The sequence below is a fragment of the Phyllobates terribilis genome, unplaced genomic scaffold, assembly GCF_046119375.1.
Source record: "Phyllobates terribilis strain yellow unplaced genomic scaffold, ASM4611937v1 Scaffold_7__3_contigs__length_470593459, whole genome shotgun sequence".
NCBI classification, from domain to species: Eukaryota; Metazoa; Chordata; class Amphibia; order Anura; family Dendrobatidae; genus Phyllobates; species Phyllobates terribilis.
In genome coordinates this window covers 39,476,439-39,497,276 of record NW_027362767.1, presented here as the reverse complement: position 1 = coordinate 39,497,276, position 20,838 = coordinate 39,476,439, and the positions used below count along the sequence as shown (strand labels likewise).

General features: G+C 47.1%; 1 protein-coding gene and 1 long non-coding RNA gene across 4 annotated transcripts in view; one reads left to right on the top strand and one right to left on the bottom strand.

Annotated features, from left to right (window-relative positions):
- Positions 1-20,838, top strand: part of TECPR2 (tectonin beta-propeller repeat containing 2) — a 34,689-nt gene extending 13,851 nt beyond the window's left edge. For 2 of the 3 annotated variants that reach the window (XM_073638386.1, XM_073638387.1), the window contains 15 exons: positions 852-1,164; positions 1,268-1,397; positions 6,209-6,616; positions 8,541-9,331; positions 9,507-9,690; positions 9,841-10,014; positions 10,608-10,788; positions 10,867-11,008; positions 11,123-11,363; positions 13,414-13,503; positions 13,909-14,142; positions 16,470-16,618; positions 17,584-17,725; positions 18,094-18,243; positions 18,934-20,838. In XM_073638386.1, coding sequence (XP_073494487.1) covers positions 852-1,164; positions 1,268-1,397; positions 6,209-6,616; positions 8,541-9,331; positions 9,507-9,690; positions 9,841-10,014; positions 10,608-10,788; positions 10,867-11,008; positions 11,123-11,363; positions 13,414-13,503; positions 13,909-14,142; positions 16,470-16,618; positions 17,584-17,725; positions 18,094-18,243; positions 18,934-19,082 — 3,478 coding nt within the window. In that variant the 3' untranslated portion in view covers positions 19,083-20,838. The remainder of the gene's footprint in view (positions 1-851; positions 1,165-1,267; positions 1,398-6,208; positions 6,617-8,540; positions 9,332-9,506; positions 9,691-9,840; positions 10,015-10,607; positions 10,789-10,866; positions 11,009-11,122; positions 11,364-13,413; positions 13,504-13,908; positions 14,143-16,469; positions 16,619-17,583; positions 17,726-18,093; positions 18,244-18,933) is intronic. The other variant, XM_073638388.1, reaches the window with a different exon arrangement.
- On the bottom strand, positions 6,105-17,562 carry LOC141153515 (uncharacterized). Its single transcript, XR_012247314.1, has 2 exons — positions 17,122-17,562; positions 6,105-6,580 (listed from the first exon to the last, which is right to left on the bottom strand). It is a non-coding gene; the product is annotated as an uncharacterized lncRNA (long non-coding RNA).

Genomic DNA, 20,838 nt, shown 5'->3' with positions numbered 1-20,838 from the left:
ACTCTCTTCCAAGGTAGCAGGGGCCTTGGGTACTGGTTTATCTGTGCTATAGGGGATGGGACAAATTGCTGAGTGAAGATTGGGGTATGAAGTGGAATGCTTCCATTTGGCATTATACCCTTTCACATTGCATGAACAAAAGTAACAGTCGTCACTATGGTTCTTTTGCTCTTGCCATACCATAGGAATCCCATAAGCGAAAGCTTTTTTTCTTACCCTTGAAACAATTTTGGAGGTCCTCAACACAACGTTTGCACACTTTATGAGGCGCCCAAACTTTATCTCGATCTCCAAGTTTTAGTCCGAAGTATGCGAAGTATACTTTTTTTTCACAAAGTCTGTAATATTCAGCTGTTGTTTCAACACTGTACATTCACCACAAATGAAACAGAAACGGTCAGGCGAATTAATATGTTTCCACAAAGCCATAACGCTAATTTGGGGAAACACGGTTGAGGAATGAAATTCCAATGCAAGTTTCTTGAAAGCATAAGGACCTTTCATTATTATGTCACTAACCACCTGACTGCCACCAGCCAATCACACAGTTCCTATTCATGTTAATGGGGAAAGAAAATAAGCCGATGATTCACACCAGAGTTTGCAGAAGAACCTATAGCTTTGTGGCAAGTCCTGACGTTTAGGATTTTTTTTTATATATTTTTTTTTAGTTATTAAAACACCAAAATACATGGAAATTATATGAAAATAATCAAACAGCTTTTTAGTCACAGACCTGTGTTGTTACTGTATTGGCGCAGTGTGAACGGCGGCCAAACGCCAACTTGTCATCGAGACTCAACTGTTTCCAGCCTCATCACATCTCCGGTAACATCGTCTTGTTCTTTCAGTAATGGCAGATACGGAGCGTGCTTTATCCCCAGCCTCTGCAAGCAAAGTGACCTTACCTTGTTCGCATCCCGGCCCGGACTGCGCCTCTGGAAGGCGGACGCCCACGGAGCCGTTCAGTCAACTTTCATTTTGAAGGACGTGTTGTCTCGTGGACTAGAATCTTTCGAGCTGTATCCTCGCGTGGAAACAACGAATCAAGCAAAATATGTCCTGTCTGAGAAACACCTGGGCCCGGTGACCTGTTTCCTACATGACGGATGGGTCCTGAGCTGGGACGAGTACAGCATCTATCTGATAGACACCATCAATCAGGTATGAGCGCTACAGAACCCGAGGACATAGTCAGCGGGCCTAGTATTTTTTTTGCTTATTTCTGGTCATATTCTAATAAGTTGTTGTTTTTTTTACCCTCCAGGCTGTGGTTGGAGGTCTTGAAAGTGCCGGGGATATCGTCTCAGTCTCCTGTATCAACAACGAAATATTTTTCCTGAAGGGTGACCGGGAAATCATCAGAATCTCAGACATGCCAGAAGGAGCCGTATCCGGTGAGGGCAAAAATGCTCCTTGCGTTATTAGCGGAGGTTGCAAATAATGAAGTTTTTCATCAGACTTTTTAAAGGGCTTTTTCTCTATTAGAAATCACTTTTCTGAAATGCTAAGTTGTCCATGATAAATAAAAAAATATATATATATATACACAGTACAGACCAAAAGTTTGGACACACCTTCTCATTTAAAGATTTTTCTGTATTTTCATGACTTTGAAAATTGTACATTCACACTGAAGGCATCAAAACTATGAATTAACACATGTGGAATTATATACTTAACAAAAAAGTGTGAAACAGCTGAAAATATGTCTTATGTTCTAGGTTCTTCAAAGTAGCCACCTTTTGATTTGATGACTTCTTTGCACACTTTTGGCATTCTCTTGATGAGCTTCAAGAGGTAGTCACCGGAAATGGTTTTCACTTCACAGGTGTGCCCTGTCAGGTTTAATAAGTGGGATTTCTTGCCTTATAAATGGGGTTGGGACCATCAGTTTGTGTTGTGCAGAAGTCTGGTGGATACACAGCTGATAGTCCTACTGAACAGACTGTTAGAATTTTTATTATGGCAAGAAAAAAGCAGCTAAGTAAAGAAAAACGAGTGACCATCATTACTTTAAGAAATGAAGGTCAGTCAGTGCGAAAAATTGGGCAAACTTTGAAAGTGTCCCCAAGTGCAGTTGCAAAAACCATCAAGCGCTACAAAGTAACTGGCTCAAATGAGGACAGCCCCAGGAAAGGAAGACCAAGAGTCACCTCTGCTTCTGAGGATAAGTTTATCCGAGTCACCAGCCTCAGAAATCGCAGGTTAACAGCAGCTCAGATTAGAGACCAGGTCAATGCCACACAGAGTTCTAGCAGCAGACACACATCTACAACAACTGTTAAGAGGAGACTTTGTGCAGCAGGCCTTCATGGTAAAATAGCTGCTAGGAAACCACTGCTAAGGACAGGCAACAAGCAGAAGAGACTTGTTTCTGCTAAAGAACACAAGGAATGGACATTAGACCAGTGGAAATCTGTGCTTTGGTCTGATGAGTCCAAATTTGAGATCTTTGGTTCCAACCACCGTGTCTTTGTGCGACGCAGAAAAGGTGAACGGATGGACTCTACATGCCTGGTTCCCACCGTGAAGCATGGAGGAGGAGGTGTGATGGTGTGAGGGGGCTTTGCTGGTGACACTGTTGGGGATTTATTCAAAATTGAAGGCATACTGAACCAGCATGGCTACCACAGCATCTTGCAGAGGCATGCTATTCCATCTGGTTTGCGTTTAGTTGGACCATCATTTATTTTTCAACAGGACAATGACCCCAAACACACCTCCAGGCTGTGTAAGGGCTATTTGACCAAGAGTGAGAGTGATGGGGGGCTGCGCCAGATGACCTGGCCTCCACAGTCACCAGACCTGAACCCAATCGAGATGGTTTGGGGTGAGCTGGACCGCAGAGTGAAGGCAAAAGGGCCAACAAGTGCTAAGCATCTCTGGGAACTCCTTCAAGATTTTTGGAAGACCATTTCCGCTGACTACCTCTTGAAGCTCATCAAGAGAATGCCAAGAGTGTGCAAAGCAGTCATCAAAGCAAAAGGTGGCTATTTTGAAGAACCTAGAATATAAGACATATTTTTGGTTGTTTCACACTTTTTTGTTAAGTATATAATTCCACATGTGGTAATTCATAGTTTTGATGCCTTCAGTGTGAATGTACAATTTTTATAGTCAAGAAAATACAGAAAAATCTTTAAATCAGAAGGTGTGTCCAAACGTTTGGTCTGTACTGTATATATATATATATATATATATATCTCTCTCTATAATATAACCGGGGATGCGTGTCTCTGTCTGAAACCTTTATAGACTGCTCATGCGCGTCACGCAGTCTGGCTCCAGACAGAAGCACGCATCCAGCCGTTACAGGTAAGAGGAGTGTGTATGGTGCCGGAGATCGCGGTATGCATAGACACTGAACGCATACCGCGATCTCCAGCGCCATACTTACATACTTACCTGACCGGGAGGAGCGTTGCTGCGGCGCCTCTCTTCGCCGGAGACCGGGGCAGGAGTGAGGCGTCAGATCAGCGCATGCGCATAGCGCTGTCCGGCGCCATTTTACTGAATACACATTTGCAGTGTGTCTTAAGCAAAATGGTGCCGGACAGCGCGGTGCTCCGGTGCCGCACTCCTCCCCCGGCCTCCGGCAGAACAGGACGCAGCAGCACTGGAGCACAGAGAAGAAAGGTGAGTATAAGTGGTTTATGTTTTTGTATGTGTGTACAGCATGAAAGGGATGAGGGGGCCACACATACCAGGATTGCGGGGTGTGGGGACCATGCATACCAGGATCGGGGGGTGTGGGGACCATGCATACCAGGATCGGGGGGTGAGGGGACCACGCATACCAGGATTGGGGGGTGAGGGGTACCACACATACCAGGATTGTTGGATGAGGGGTGCCACACATACCAGGATTGGGGGGTGAGGGGACCATGTGACGCCTTCCCTGGGCCGTGGGGTACCCGGAGCCGGGCCTGTAGATGCTGGGGGTAGTAGTCACCGTGGCGGTGACCCAGGTGGTCAATCCAAGGGTAGTAGATGTATATAGGTTATATAATGTCCGACTACGCCACCTGTGGAGTGCGGTTAATAGAGACCGCCGCTGCGGAACAGTCCTCTGAAGCCGGTGGTATAGCAGCAAAGGTGGTATAACTCCCCACAGGAAGAGTTAGCTTCAGGGCAGTGTGTATGGATGATGGTGGTTGTGCAGGGTATTGCTGTGCAGAAATAACCACAGAGTCCGTATAGTGCAGTCCCAGGGTCTTTACTGGTAGCAATTGGACAGGCCTCGACTGGAGTACTGGCTAGTGATAGGAGCCTGGTCAGTCTGGGAGCAAGCATAGAGTCTTCCTGGCCAGGTGGAGTTGTAGGCCTGCCGTCCTTACTATACTCTTTTGGCTTCTCTGCTTATAGCTGTGTTGTAGCCCACGTCCCTGAGTGTAACGTGCTGTGCTCACCCGTATGGCTGGCAGCTCGGGCCTTGTGGATGCCTCGCTCCTCTTTAGCGGTACTGGTCCTTCGGTGCTGCTGAGCCTCCGGGCGTCTGATGGGGGCCAGGAGACCTGCAATCTCCTGCCCTACGGTATCTGCTGCTGGGTCTAGAATTCCCCACAGCCTCGGACTCCGGTGTCCGGTTCTCTGTGTAGTCCAGCTAGGACGAGCTATCTCCAGCTCCAGTCCCTAGCTCCTCTCTCCTTGATGTCCTAAACTCAACTCCTCACTCTGAGACTAACTAACCCTGCCCCCAGATACCAGTTGCCAAGGGGAGGTGCCTCCCCTTGTTGGCGTGGAGACAGGAAGTGTTGCATGTATTGTGTTCCTGACCAGGAAACCCCCGCTTGCCTCCAGACATGGCATTACTACTTTTAAGGGAAGCAATGCCACTGTGGCAACCAGACCCTCTGGGGTGCCACACATGCATACCAGGATTGGGGGGTGAGGGGTACCATGCATACTAGGATTGGGGGGTGAGGGGACCATGCATACCAGGATGAGGGGTACCACGCATACCAGGATTTGGGGGGTGAGGGGTACCACGCATACCAGGATTGGGGGGTGAGGGGTACCACGCATACCAGGATTGGGGGGTGAGGGGTACCACGCATACCAGGATTGGGGGGTGAGGGGTACCACGCATACCAGGATTGGGGGGTGAGGGGTACCACGCATACCAGGATTGGGGGGTGAGGGGTACCACGCATACCAGGATTGGGGGGTGAGGGGTACCACGCATACCAAGATTGGGGGATGAGGGGACCAGGCATACCAGGATAGGGATGAGGAGTGCCATGCATACCAGGATGGTGGTGAGGGAGACATGCATACCAGGATGGGGGTGAGGGAGCCATGCATACCAGGATTGGGGATGACGGAACCATGCATACCAGGATTGGGGATGACGGAACCATGCATACCAGGATTGGGGATGAGGGAGCCATGCATACCAGGATTGGGGATGAGGGGCGCCATGCATACCAGGATTGTGGATGAGGGGTGCCATGCTTACCGGGATTGTGGATGAGGGGTGCCATGCTTACCGGGATTGGGGGTGAGGGGTGCCATGCATACCGGGATTGGGGATGAGGGGTGTCACGCATACCGGGATTGGGGGTAAGGAGGGCCTCGCATACCAGGATAGGATGGTGGGAACAGGATGGGGGCAGCACAAATACCAGGAGGGGGGTAGCACATAACAGCATGGGAGACCATATACCAATAAAAATGCTCACCACCCGGGGCGTAGAACGGGTTCAATAGCTAGTATATATATATATATACATACATACATACATGTTCGCTGTGGGCAATCCCCTTTAAGGCCTCTGTTTGTTGTGAGTGATTGGAGACATTAAATGGGTTTCTGCTTCGCTTATAGAAAGACAGAAGCCTTATAAAGGAGCAGAGAGTAAATAGTTGCCCCTTGAATCCCCCTCTGATCCAACCCCAGTGATCTCCACCTGGATAGTGGTAACTACCAACCACCAGTCTATTAACCACTGAGGCCACAGATTTCCTACGGAGGTCAGGAGACTGATAAAAAGGAGAGCTAAGTTTTCCTTTAGAAAGGAAGGAGCCCCCCATGTGGGTGATCATTGGGCACAGCAATGTGTACGTACCCCAAAATGGTAAAAACATTGAGACAAGGCGAGAAGGTGGTAATAGTTTAATTTCGTCTTTTTTTTTTTTTTTCGTCCTTTGCGTCCGGCACTTCATTTTTTATATTTCTTACTAGATTTGTCTTCTTTTGTAACAGCCGTATTACATAGCCCTTTCCGGATGCCTGCAAAGCACACCTCACTGGAACAGAAGCCACAAAACGGACTAGTAGCCAATAGTAAAGAAAGCCAGGACCCTCCTGTCCAGACGCTGAGAACGGAGCGGATCCAGCTGTGCCCCCTGGAGCTGGAGGAAGGGGATCAAGAAGAGGCGCTGGAGCCGAGAGTCCGAAGTAGCTCTCTCCCTGTGGAGTTTCCAGACCGGGGCCCCCGCTCTATAGACAGCGTGTACAGTCTGAACGATGCCGATCAGGACTCATCCGACAACGCCGTTCGGGAGCAGCGCTCCTCCTCGCAGAGATTTAGCGTCATCAGCAATGAGGAATTTGAGCACAAACTGGAGGTGAAGCCTATAAGGGTGAAGAAAAAAAAAAAGAGGCGTCAAGGTAATTGCATGTCTGAGTATGGTGTGGGCTGATCCGTCTGCACTCCTGAATGACAATAATGAGTCTTCATACAGGTTCGGCGACCGAAAAATAAAATGACTCGTTTCAGAAAATGATGAAACAAATCCAAATTTACAAAGTTCTAATTCATTTTTTTTTCAGCCACTAAAACATACAGTGGCATGTAAAAGTTTGGGCAAACACTGGTCAAAATTACTGTTAATGCGAACAATTAAGCAAGTTGAAGATGAAATGATCTCTAAAAGGCCTAAAGTTAAAGATGACACATTTCCTTTATATGTTAGGGAAAAAAATATATATTTTTTTCATATTTTTAATTTTAAAAATTACAAAAAGGAAAATGGGCCGATGCAAAAGTTTGTGCTCCCTACATGGTTAGTACCTAGTAGCACCCCTTTTTGGAAGCATCACAGCTTGTAAACGCTTTTTGTAGCCAGACAAGAGTCTTTCAATTCTTGAGGGATTTTCATCCATTCTTCCTTTGAAAATTCTCACAGTTCTGTGAGATTCCTGGGTCGTATTGCATGTGCTGCTATTTTGAGGTCTAGACACAGATTTTCAATGATGTTCAGATCAGGGGACTGTGAGAGCCATTGTAAAAGCTTCAGCTTGCGCCTTTGATGTAGTCTATTATGGATTTTGATGTGCGTTTAGGATCATTATCCATTTGTAGAAGCCATCCTCTTTTCAACCTCGGCTTTTTTACAGATGGTGTTCTGTTTGCTTCAAGAATTTTTTGAAATTTTATTGAATCCATTCTTCCATCTACCCGTGAAATGTTCCCCGTGCCATTGGCTGCAACACAACCCCAAAGCTTAATTCATCCACCCCCATGCTTAATGGTTGGCGAGATGTTCTTTTCCTGAAATTCTGTGCCCTTTTTTCTCCACACATACCTTTGATCATTGTGGCCAAAGAGTTTTATTTTACCTCATCAGTCCACGGGACTTGTTTCCAGAATGCATCAGGCTTGCTAAGATGTTCTTTTGCATACTTCTGATGCTGAATTTTATGGTGAGGATGCAGGAGAGGTTTTCTTCTGATGACTCTTCCATGAAGGCCATATTTGTGCAGGTGTCTCTGCACAGTAGAACAATGTACCAGAGCCTGCTATATCTTTCTGAAGGTATTTTGCAGTCAAGCGGGGGTTCTGGTTTGACTCTCTAGCAATCCTACGAGGTGCTCTCACTAAAATGTTGCTTGGTCTTCCAGACCTTATCTTGACCTCCACTGTTCCTGGTAACTGCCATTTCTTAATTACAATTCGAACTGGGGAAAGGGCAGCTTGAAAACGCTTTGCTTTCTTCTTATAGCCTTCTCCTGCTTTGTGGGCCTCCACCATTTTCAGAGTGCTCGGCAGCTGCTTAGAACACATGGCTGCTGTTTTTTGGCACAAGGTTAGAGGAGGCTGGGTTTTTATAAAGCTGGGAAATTTGCATCACCTGGCCTTTCCTAACGATGATGGTGAACAAGCCATAACCCTAACTGGCTACTTAACTTTGACCAAGGTTTCAGACCTTATCTCCAAGGGTGCCCAAACTTTTACATGCCACTATTTGTAAAAATAGTACAGTATCTCCATAATCGTACTGACCTGAAGAATCATGCGTGTTGTCAGGTAACTGAGCAGTATGTAAAGAAAAGCCAAAAAAAAGAAGCAATTCTGGATTTTGTATTTTGTTTTCTTTTTAATCATTTCGCCGCTTTTAAAAATAAATACATTCCCATTTTTCAATACATTACATGGTGTTATTCAAAACTACAACAAAGCAATCTCTCGTACTGGAGCATCAGTATAAAAACTACTCTTTGAAGAGAAACATGAAAAAATTGAAAGTGAAAAAATCGCAGAGATCGATTTTAAGTTTTTAGTAATTTTTTTTCTTTCGATTTTGTTCTCCAGAAAGCGGTTCAAGGAGTCGGGTGGGATCTCTCGAGAGCACTCCGAGCGTGGACAGCCCGCGCTCTCTAACCTCCTACTTTTCCGGCACCGCGGTGGGGATGACCAGCGACAGCGCAGACCATTTAAGCTCCCAGGAAAGTTTGATCAGCGGGAAGTGTCACAGCGGAGAGGAGAACACGTCGGGCGTCTTCAGCACCATCCGAACTTCTGATTCTCCAGCTCTGGATGCAGAGAGCGAGAGCAGTTCATATCACGGGGATGAAGACCATGATGGAAGCACTAAGAATAGTGACGGCGCCACATCTGAAGCCCCCGTCGGCTGTGCGTCCGAGGTTAGTGCAGCGGCTGGTGATATCTGCACTGAGCTCGAACATGGTGACTCCAATGAGCAAGGTGCCGTAATGCAGACGCAGGATGGTAATGACTCTGGAGGACAAGGTGCGGACTTAAGCAATGACTATGAGCCCCAATCCGTGGACGGCCTCAAGCGTGAGATCTGTGAGCAGCAGAAAGAGGCGTCCGCTTTCCTGTGCCACATAACCTCAAGTTCTATTGGGGACATCTTTGGTCTGGATGCATACCGTTTACCTAAGGACACGACAGAAGCCGCCACAAAGTACCGACCGGAGCGCAGCGAGCACGAGCATTCGTTGGCGTCCAGCGATGACGAGGACATCTACGGTCACAGAATCCCGCACTCTTCCTCTGACGTCAGTGTGGCAGAAATGGCCGTATCCCAAGATCTGTCACGGTCCATGCAAGAAGAAAGCACTTTACTGAAATCGGAACAGGTATTTATAGGCATTCGCTTCTGACAGGTTAAGGCATTATCCAGTCGTGGAGACCACCCCTTTTCCCCTTTTAGTAGTTTTTCCTATTTTGCAATGGTGAAGCCCTTTCTCCCCTCCGTACAATCGCCGTCTCTGTGTTATCACAGTATATGACGTATTTCTGTGCCCCCTTTAGCTTGCGGAGAGCTGGATGGTTTACTCTGGACCTGCCAGTGGCATCCTAAGCCTCGTCGTGTCCGAGAAGTACGTCTGGTGTCTGGACTACAAGGGGTCCCTGTACTGCAGCTCTGTGCCGGAGGTCGGCCTTCGCTGGCAGAGATTCGAAGACGCCGTCCAGCAGGTGGCAGTGTCTCCCTCAGGTTTGTCCTATAGATCAGTAATCCCGATGTACCCGGGGCTGTATCGCTGCAGCTGCGTCCACAGGGCAGAATAGCCACCAGCTGTTATAGGACGGAGGCTCTCACTGTGTCCGCGGGTACGGATAACATTGTGCAATCATTTCTCTATAGGAAACCTATTGTGGAAGATCGAACAGAAGACGGACAAGGCCTTCGCGTGTGGGAAAGTGACCATTAAAGGGAAGAGACATTGGTACGAAGCGCTTCCCCAGGCCTCATCCATAGCTCTGAGTGACGACACTGCCTGGATTATCAGAACCAACGGAGATTTATACTTACAGACAGGTATGCGGGACCTTACCTATGGGGGGCAATGCGGGACCTTGCCTACGGGGCCTTGCGTCATACACAGACTACTTTGAGAATCATCTCTGTCATTATTTAACTCCTTCCTGATGAGTGTCATACATGTACATCACACGACGGGTGCTGGTTTATGCAGCGGGCTCGAGCTGAGCTCCTACCATACCCAGCAGATACCAACTGTGTTATACAGCCAACGTCTGATGCTAACATCAGCGATAGGAGCTTTCTCCACTGGCTGCAATTTAACCCCTTAAATGGTGCTGTTAATTACTGACAGCGGCATTTAAGGCACGAGATTGCAGTGTTGCTCTGTTTTTGTCTCTGATCAGCCCCCAAGCGATTCAATCGTAGGGTGGCAATGGGTTTCCAGGGCAGACAGGGGCCTACTGGAGTCCCCCCTACACCCTCCCTGGCCACCATCTTGGTACTCCAGTGATGCCCTGCCACAGCCTCATTCAAAATTACAGCTCATCCTGAAAAAATAATGGTTCTTAGAGGAAGGGGAGGAAAAAAATTAAAAACCGGCTGCAGGTTGACAGTGCTAAATGTTTTTTCTGATTATTTTCCACCAGGCCTCAGTGTGGATCGCCCGTGTGCCAGAGCCATTAAAGTTGACTGCCCGTGCCCATTATCCCAGATCACGGCCAGAAATAACGTGGTGTGGGCCCTGACTGAGCAGCGCGGCCTCCTGTACAGGGAAGGAGTCAGCAGCTTCTCTCCGGAGGGTGAAGTCTGGCAGTGCGACCTGGTTAGGTGCGTCTTACGGATTGTTCTGGGTAGTTTCCCCATCCTCCGGTCCAGTGGGTAATGACCGTCGTGTTACCATTGCAGTGAGAGGCAGGCACTGGAACCAGTCTGCCTGACACTGGGGGATCAGGACACCGTCTGGACTCTGGACACCAATGGCAACTTGTGGTTCAGGACTGGAGTCACCTCCAAAAATCCTCAAGGAGAAGATGACCATTGGTGGCAAGTAGGCACTTTGTCTTAATTTCCGAGCTCCTCGTGTAGCGCAGCCCCATAGTCTCCATACTTGTCACCAGGCCCCATTATGACTTGTATCTTCAATGAACCTTGTACGTTACAGGTCAGCATCACGGACTATGTTGTCTTTGACCAATACACCTTGTTCCAAACCCTGATTCAGGCCACGCAGACAGTGGCCACGGCGGCCCAAGCGCCCGTGGAGAAGGTGGCTGACAAGCTGCGCATGACATTCTGGTCCCAGCAGTCCCAGTGCCAGCCCAGCTTACTGGGGGTCAACAGCAGCGGCGTATGGATCACCTCTGGCAAAAATGAGTTTCACGTAGCAAAGGGGAACCTTATAGGTGAGTGTCAGCTCTGCTTTAGTCGCATCGCTGTGCATTGTAATGGGTATTAACACTTTGTCAACTTTTATCTTTGTCTTTTGTCTCCCATGGGAATGGTGAATATTCATGGCCTTTACTAGCGGGCACACTGACCACCGAGCGCAGCAGGAGCCGCGCTTTGGGTACAGCGTGCGCACTATTAGGGACAATGAATGGTCGCTGCTCCCCAGCGTGGGGAGCAGTGACTATTCCAGCACAGAGCGTGGAGGAGAGAGGAGGTGAGTATGAAAGTTTTTGTTTTTTTTCTGTGCAGCGTGACAGGTATCAGGGGGGGCCATACATACAGGGATGAAGGGGGCCATACATACCGGGATGAGGGGGGCCATACTTACCAGGAGCCGCACTGCAGGCACAGTGTGCCGGTTATTAAGGAAAATTAATATTCACTGCTACCCACACCCACGGAGAGCAGTGAATATTCATTTTCTTTAGTAGCGGGCACAGTGTAGGCTGCAGCAGGCGGCTGCTGCCTCCTGTGCACCGTTCCTCCACCACTGTCGCTTCCCCCACAGCCACAGTATTTATGTATATGGGACTGTAAGACGCACCCCCCACTTTCCTCCAATATTTTGGAGGAAAAAAGTGCGTCTTCTAGTCCGAAAAATACGGTAGTAGCTTAATTCTACAGGTCGGTCTGACTACAGCGATGCCAAACGTGGTTTCTCTTATATTTTATAACTTTAAAAAAATAATTTTTCACCATTTTCTGAATGCCTAACTTAAAGGAGTATTCCCATCTCCAAGATCCTATCCCAATATGTAGTGGGTGTAATAATATTAGCAAATACCTCCTATTAGAAATGTAGTATAGTTCTTCTGATTCGCTATGTCTCTTTCCTCATGTGCATGCTTTGCTGGATCTTAGGTATCCATGGTTACGACAACTAGCAACTAGCTGTCACAATATCAGTGGTCGTTAGCATGGATACCTAAGGTCCAGCAAAGCCTGCACATGAGGAAAGGGACATAGCGAATCAGAAGAACTATACTACACTTCTAATAGAAGGTATTTGCTAATATAGATCCCACTATAGATCCCATTAAGGGGGGAGCATAGTATTTTATTATTGTTAATAATAATAATAATAATAATAATATAATAATAATTAATTATTTTAAATTAGTATTATATATTTTTTATATATTATACATTTATATTAGGGATATGAGAACTGAAAACTGCAATCTTGGTATTTTTAATTTTAATTTAATTTTTTTTCCTTTCTATATGTTGTTTTCCATATGGGTTAAATAATTTTATATTTTGAAACTTTTTTTTATATATTTTTAGAAAAGGAGGGTGATTTTAAATAATTTAAATGTTATATTTTTGACATTTATTTATGTTCTCCTCCCCTGTCGTCTCTGGTGCTCAATCACAGGCTAGGCTTGATAGGGGTCTGCCGGACCCCTCCATGGTAATTCTCATGCCCCCTGCTTGGGGAAAAAAATGCATCGAACCCTCCTCAGTATCTAATCATTTTAAAGAATAACCATTGTTTTATTTATTTTCTTTCATTAATCAACAGTACACATGAAAATAAGAACCTTTATACTATATCGTATCTGAGAAATCTGCCTCTTTCTTCTCCCAGACTGATCTTTCACTCTCAATTCATTGGTAAAATCTGTAGTCGGTGAAGAGAGATCTTCCCATTACTGAAATAGATGACAGTTGGTGCTTGTAAAATTCTATGAGGAGGGAGGAGCTAGTGGAACACAGACATTCTGCTGCAAGTTCTCCTGACATTACAGTTACACTTCTCCATAGAACTTCATGAGCACTAACTGTGATCTCCTATCTGAGTGATGGGAAAGTCTGTATTTACAGAAGACTGATTTTACCATTGAATTGATAATTTTGAGAATAAAAGATCAGCCTTGCTCTATCCACATGCACCCTACCTTCACCATACACATTCGCCAGGGTCCATACATCCATGTTTGAGGGTGAGCCCTGCTACTTCTAATTGCTCCACATCAGTGATTTTTTTTCCATTATTTACAGGTACATACTGGCATCAGATAGTACCACGGGGTACGGCATCCACCACCAAATGGATACATATTTTCTCATCTGCTTCCCCGAGTAGAGACGGTATGTAGCACTGATAGGAGTGTAATCATTTTTAAGGCCACGATAATAAACATTTACTAGGATCCATTAAAGGGGCGTTCCCATGTGACATATCACTAGAATTTGCTGTCACTTTGTAATAGTGGGGGGTCCTACATCTGAGAATGGAGGGGCCAGATGGCTGGTGTTGCACTCTGTCCCCTTCATTGCTTTCCCTGCACAGCGGCCCCTCGGACCCACCTGCAGTGCAGCCCCATCCAAGGGAGTGGGCACTGAGCCCGGTGCATGGACCCATTCTTTCTCGTTGGATCCCAGTCAAATCCGAGCAACATACCCCCTTTTTTTAGGATGGAATTAACTATATAAGTCTGACTAAACATTTACCGCTGTACCCTGACATCATCCACTTTGATGTCACATTTGCAGGAAGCGTCTTATGGATATCCCAAAGCCGAAAAGACCTGTTCTGCGTGAGTGACCTGTCTACTCCATACAGACCGTCCACAGCGCAGCTTCCCCCAGACACGGAGATGATCCACATGTCGGCCTGCGCGGATGCTGTCTGGGCTCTGGATCAGTACGGCGCGGTGCTGATCCGCACTCTCTCCAAGACCTGTCCAACAGGAATGCATTGGACAAGACTGGATCTGTCTCAGCTGGGTAAGTGCGTGAAGAGGCCGATTGCACGTTAAACTATTTGAATTCAAAATAATTTAAAAAAAATCCCATATTTTTTATGTTTGTAAATGTGCTGGGAACTGAGAAGAGTTCAGCAGCATTTTTTGTTTTCTGTAAACCCAATATTTGCCCATCAGACGGCTGTATCTGAAGGGAGACTCTCGGATAAGGTGTCCCTATCAGCGCTAAAACATCTGTACTTAGAGCTCTCGCACCGAGTGGCGGGTTTCAGTGTTGTCGTTACTCCGGAAAACCGAGAGAAGAGACTTTGTACGGGTGCGTGCGTGTCACAGAATGTCCCAGCGCGGGGCACAGGACAGCCACTCTGTAAGTGATATTCAATGCCGCCCCGGGCGGCCGCTGACGTCCACCCCGACATATTTTAACAGCTGGAGACCCGTGTGACAGCGATACTTTAGACAAGTCACGCAAAGCTGCGAGGCCCCTACATCGGGAGCACTGCGGATTAGTCTGAGCCGCCTGGAATGTTGTTTTTAGGAGGGCAATGATTTATCGTCCCCAAATGTTGTTGCTGTTTACAAGCAAAAGCTTAGTGAAGTTTTCATTTTTTTTCCATAAGTGCATAGTAATATATTTTTATGAAACGTATTAATGCAAACAAGGAAAAAAAAAAGCGTGCACCCTTGCTGGGTTCATCAGTGTTAATAAGCCCATCTGCAACTGCACCTTCCAAATCTGCTCCAATCCGCACAGATTTTCCGCATCAAATTTAGCGCCGCACTTTATTCCGATGGTCTCTTTTACTTCTTTTGTTTTTAGAACGTGTGTTGGTTCGCCCATGACAATCACAGATGCCCCCATTGAACCTTTACCGTCTTGAACCTCTGTCTATTCACCACCATTTATTCCGACAGCTGCAAAATCTCTGGAAATCGTAACCGCATCGGACTCGCGATTTACATGCAATTCTTCAGAACACTATGAATCATTCCTGATTTATCATTTTGTGTTTTTCTTGCAATGTGCGAGTCGTGTGCACTCACATTACAGACTGCTCAGCATTGCTGCCCACTACCTTATTTTTGCAGGCAGCGGACAGGCCAAGTTCCTGTTACACTACAGCAGATCTGCTCTGGGGTAACCTGATCCGGCCGTGCCCGCTGCCTGCGTGCCAGAAGTGTTGGCGCTAAGCTTTCACATCACTGATACTCAGTATGAGCGATTTCTGGGTCCATCTTCCCACCTGCCGTCAGTCCGTCCCCAGCAGGACCTCACAGACCTCACAGGCTGGTTTCAGTTTTGTTTCCAGCTTTTCTCACCCCCATTGTGTGGGTGGAATGTGATCTGGTTTGTTTGGGGTGTGGTGTCCGGAGGTAACCGGGGGGATCTCGCCTGTATTTACACTGAGATCTGTGCATTGTCTGATTCTCATAAATGACGTGTTTGGAGTTGCTTGGAAACCGTGACTGTTTGCAGTCGGACTCTGTCTTGTGCAGAATTCCTGCCACCGCGTCCTACTCATCAGTTTTCTTTCCTTTTGTACCCCCAATAATTTGTACCCTTACACCACTAATTTTGGCAGGGTAAATGGGTGACCTGGCAGAGAGGTGTACTGCACCCCTTACTCCTGTGCCGCTCCATAGTCACAGCCCCAGTTGCTATCTCTCTGGCAGCTGGGGTCATAATGAATTATTAAAGGAGTTGTTCAGGATTTAGGATTGGTCATTGATATCAGATCAGTAGGGGCACTCCCCACCAATCAACCTTTTGTATCATAGGCAGTGTACAGAGCCATGACAGCACGGCTCCGTGCACTATGTAGTGGTCCTTCTCAGTTTACTTCAATAGGAACTGCAGTACCGAGAACGGACACTACATGGTGCACGGAACTTTGCAGTTGCAGCTCTGTACACTTTGTGTATGCGGCTGCCATTGATCTGGGGACCTACGATAATCTGACATTGATGATCAACCCTTTAAGTTATTAGCACAGCCGTAAATGCACCTCATATATTATGAAACATGGCGGATCCGGCTCGGGTACCTACTGACCGCATCTATGGATAATCTGCACCTCACAAAATTTCAGGGCACAGTTTAAAAAAAAAAAATGGCGCACCCCCTTAATAATTTCTTTGGGGATCTTGGAGTGCATTAGACATCCTCATACTAGGCTGAACTCTGCAAGGGCTGAGGATGGGGGATGGACGGTGTCGGGTGGGATGCATTCATAGATCATGCCCCCTATAAACAGCGGATATCGGGCCCGGACGGTGCTCGGGAGACGGTCTGTAAATATATATATTTTACCGCCAGTTGTCTTATGATCGCACACACTCTTCCTCCAGGTCCGGTGAGGCTCTGCAGCCTGTCCTGCGGCAACCAGCACATCTGGGCGTGCGACACCAGCGGAGTGATATACTTCCGAGTGGGAACTCAACCCCTCAATCCAAGTATGATGCTGCCTGCCTGGATCATGATCGAGCCCCCCATACAGGTAATAAGTACAAGTACTAGACTGTTATAGGGGTTGTCCAAGATTACAGAAACAGCGCCACTCCTGACCTTTGGTTGTGTCTGGTATTACAGCTCAGCTCAGCTCTACTGAAGTGAATGAGAATAAGCTGCAGTACCACATCTAACCTGAGGACAGGTGTGGCACTGTTTTTGGAAGATAGCAGCCATGGTTTTCTAATCCTGGACTTTGTGTGTAGAGACCCCCTTATATCATCTGTGAGATGAGCAGCGCCCGGCGGAGCACGGATACGTTATCAGCTAGGGGGAAAAAGCCCTTTAAGGTTTATTTACACAACCCCTTTAATTTCTTCCTGCGCCTCAGTTTGTGTTCTGGATGAGGGAGAAATATCATTTGCCGAGCGCTGATCCGATGCAGCTGTCTCACAAAAAGGACATCAGTCCGTCTAAATATTCGGAGAATCCGCACCCGTCGTCCGCCGCTGCCGCCGCCGCATACTTTCCACATGAGCGACCGCATCGTACCTGATGTAACGCAGAGATCTGTGTGTAAACAACGCTCCTTCCAGGGACGGCGGCGGCTAAATATAACCGTAACCTCAAATGGTGCGAACAGGAAAGACCGGAGCTGCGCTCCCACCGCCGTCCTCCCCGCCACCTCCTCCCCGCTGCAGCCCTCGCAGACACCAAAAATAACAACAAAACAGACTTCACAATCTCCGCTTGCTCTCAGTGAATAGACATTGTTTTTTGCTATCAAATCCATGTGGAATTAATTCTACTTGCACCGCTGAGGATTTGTTACAATGTATCAGTGCAGCTCAGTAGAGAGAATTGAACTGCTGACATGTTGAGAATTGACAGAAACACTGTTGCAAAACATCTGCTGTCATAAGCGGGCTGAGATTTCCAATCAGTGACTGGAAGCACAACTTGTTTATTTTATTCACATTATATTAACCCCTTTTTATTTAATTTTTTTTGCAGCCAGTAGGAATCATCCTGATAAATGTTTACTCCGGTCCAAATGACAATATGCTGTGGACGCTGGACAACAAGTGCAACGTTTACGTCCGGATCGGCATCACCGAGGAGATGCCCGTCGGGGTGGACTGGGAATATGTGCCTGGTAAGAGAAGAGCCATGGGCCCATTCCTCTTGATTATATCCTGTTAAATATATATATTATTATTATTATTATTGCTGTTATTTTTATTATTAATTTCATTTATTTATTTTTTTAAATAACAATTTCGTTTAGGTGTATACAGCTCCCATGCAAAGCTTTGTGTATCCATGGTTACAGACTACAAACAGAGCCTGTGTAGTCAGATCTCCTGCAGCTCCATCTGCCTCCTCTCGCCATCCTTATTGTTTGGTCTGCAGCGGAGCTGTGTACATAGAACTGTAGATCTTTAATCCAGACCATTGCAAAGTTAAAAAAATTAGTTGCAAAAGTATACACGCCCTTCAAGCATTCGCCATCTGTCTCTGTAGGTTTGCAGGCATGTCAACTGGCAGTGAGCACAAGAACCGTCTGGGCCCTGTGTCCGAATGGGGATATCGCTAGACGGTACGGGATCACAGAGAAGAACGCGGCCGGGGACTACTGGAAGAAGATCCCGGGCAACATGGCGTGGGTAACAGGTAAGGGCATAAGGTGCAGCAAGGGCTATTCCCTAGGGCAGGGTTCCCCAACTCCAGTCCTCAAGGCCCACCAACAGGTCATGTTTTCAGGATTTCCTTAGTATTGCACAGGTGATGGAATTATTGCCTGTGCAGGTGATGCAATTATCACCTGTGTAATACTAAGGAAATCCTGAAAACATGACCTGTTGGTGGGCCTTGAGGACTGGAGTTGGGGAACCCTGCCCTAGGGAGGAGGTTGTGGAGTTTTTTTAGGTGTCTGGTCCTAACACTTCTTTCTTTCTTCTGAATGGGTCCATTGTTCTGTGCCGATTTTACTTTCTCAATTTATCTTCATAAATATTCTGATTCAGAGCTTCAATTCCCCTGCGGAAACACATGTGAAAGTAATGTGGGCTACTAGCAGCCACCACACAGTTTTACAGAAGAACGCAGTATGACGCAGTGAGCTCCCCCTAGTGGTGACTGCAGACAGAATGTTATCATGTATCTCTGTATACAGGGAGCTCCCCCTAGTGGTGGTTGCAGGCATGCTGAATTGCAACATGTTTGGAGATTTTTCCAGCAGGAATCCGGCTCTGACAGCCTCCCCAACAATCAGATATTTATGACTTCTCCTTTGGATAGGTCCTGGATATGTTGTGACCCGACAATGATTCAGTTCCTGACCATTCCTGGTTTCTTTTTCAGTGACGCCCCAGGACGATCTTTGGGGCGTGAGCAGCTCTGGGAGCCTCCTCCAGCGTCTCACCAAGTCGTACAGCCACCACCCTGACATTCCTATGTGCGGCGGCATCCTGGCGCAGTCCGACTTCGAGGAGGAGTGGGAGGTGATCTGAGCGCGCGCTGCTGATCCACGTGATAATAGTTCTTATGCTGCTAAAGCCTGTGTTGTCCTTATAACACTCCCAGCACTTTCCCGGTCCAGAGCATTCCCACATTCTGTCCTTGTTACAGACGTCGTGTTTCTAGATGGACTGAGCACCGGCCACCACGTTAGCCGCTTCCCATAGCTGAATTATTACATATTGTGCGGGGACAACGTCTGGTATCCTCACCGGATCCCCCCCGTAACCCGCTGCCAATCTGCACTAAACAACGCTGCCATCGATCTGACGTCGTCACATTCACAGTGATGTGTAAAGGGGTCTCACCGCCACATAATGGCGGGCTCTATATGTTGTGCCATAGCATAGCGATCTGTGAGGCTGTCGCCCCGGACAGGGGTTTGATGTCGTTGCTGCGGATCAGTGAAGGAGCCATTCGTTGTGGGGGTCCTGGCGTTCTGCCCCCTCACCAGTCACTGAGAGAGATTATATCCTACAGGTGTGTTACATCTTGACCATTTACTTCTAACTAGATTAATTTGACCTTTTTTTATTAAAAAAGAAAATCATCTTAAAGTCCACCCAGCCAAAAGTGATGATTAGTCCTGGAGTCGTCCGCTGCTGTCACTCAGATTTAATTTAGTTCATTTTTTTTTTCTGTTTCTGGAAAATGTAGCTTATTTTTCAACTCTTGGGTTATCTAGTTTTTCCCTAACATACCCAGCTGGGAATAACCTTGTATTTAATGATTGCTCGGGGTCTGACCGCTGGGACCCGTTTACTAGTCCTGATGATGGGTCTCTGTAGAGCCTGGGTAGAGTGGGGCATTGGCCGCGCACACACGACATCACTGCGTTCATGGCAACGGGATCCCGAGAACAGGACGCTGTAGAATGGAGCGATAGGACTGTGTATGTGGGAAGGGTTCAACTGGGGGTCTGCACAACCCCTATAGAATGGGGAGGTGGCCCCGCAGGTGCACCCCTACCTCTGACAACCCCATAGACCATGAATGGAGCCGTCTCTGGATGGGTGGGATCCCGGCGATTAGCAGGTTATCACCAATTCTTTGGATAGGGAACATCTTGCTCATTGGGGAACAGCAGCTAGTGATGTCCTGGTAATTACTAATACTAGCCACGTTAGGTCGGACTTACACCCACGGCCATGTTGACTGTTTCCCACAAACAGGTGACTGGTGACAACCCGTCCAGCATCTGTATTGGTGGCTGCCTGTTCCGCCTGTCACCCAGCTTTTCCAGGAGCAGATATATAAAACAAATATATGGGAAAAGCGACTTTTTTCCTCGGTTACTTCCGGCTTAGCCACTGGCCCCATCATCACAAACTGTTAGCTCTCGCAAGACATTGCACATTTTTCTCTCCTTTTCCATATAAATTGTTGCAATTTTATTTTTTTGCCGGTTTCTCAATCCCGGTCTATACCGTCAAGGTGTGTCTGGTCTTCACTCGCTCTTCAGTCCTAGGGCCTAGCGCTGTTTAGTCCTGTCGCCGGCATTGCACATCCGTGGGTGTAGGAAGGGTTAATGAATGTATCTGCACGTGATTCTCCTCCGGCCTTTATGAGCATTTTGTTACAGTGACCTCAAAATTAGGTTTGTTTTTTTTTTTTTGTATATTGTCCTGTATGACCGTGGGGTGTAGTGGATACGGGCTGCTAATTTATTGTCCTCTAGGTGTCTGGCGTCACGGTTTATATGACCTCCTCTCCCTTTATTATCGTTGGTTAAATAAAACAATAATGCGA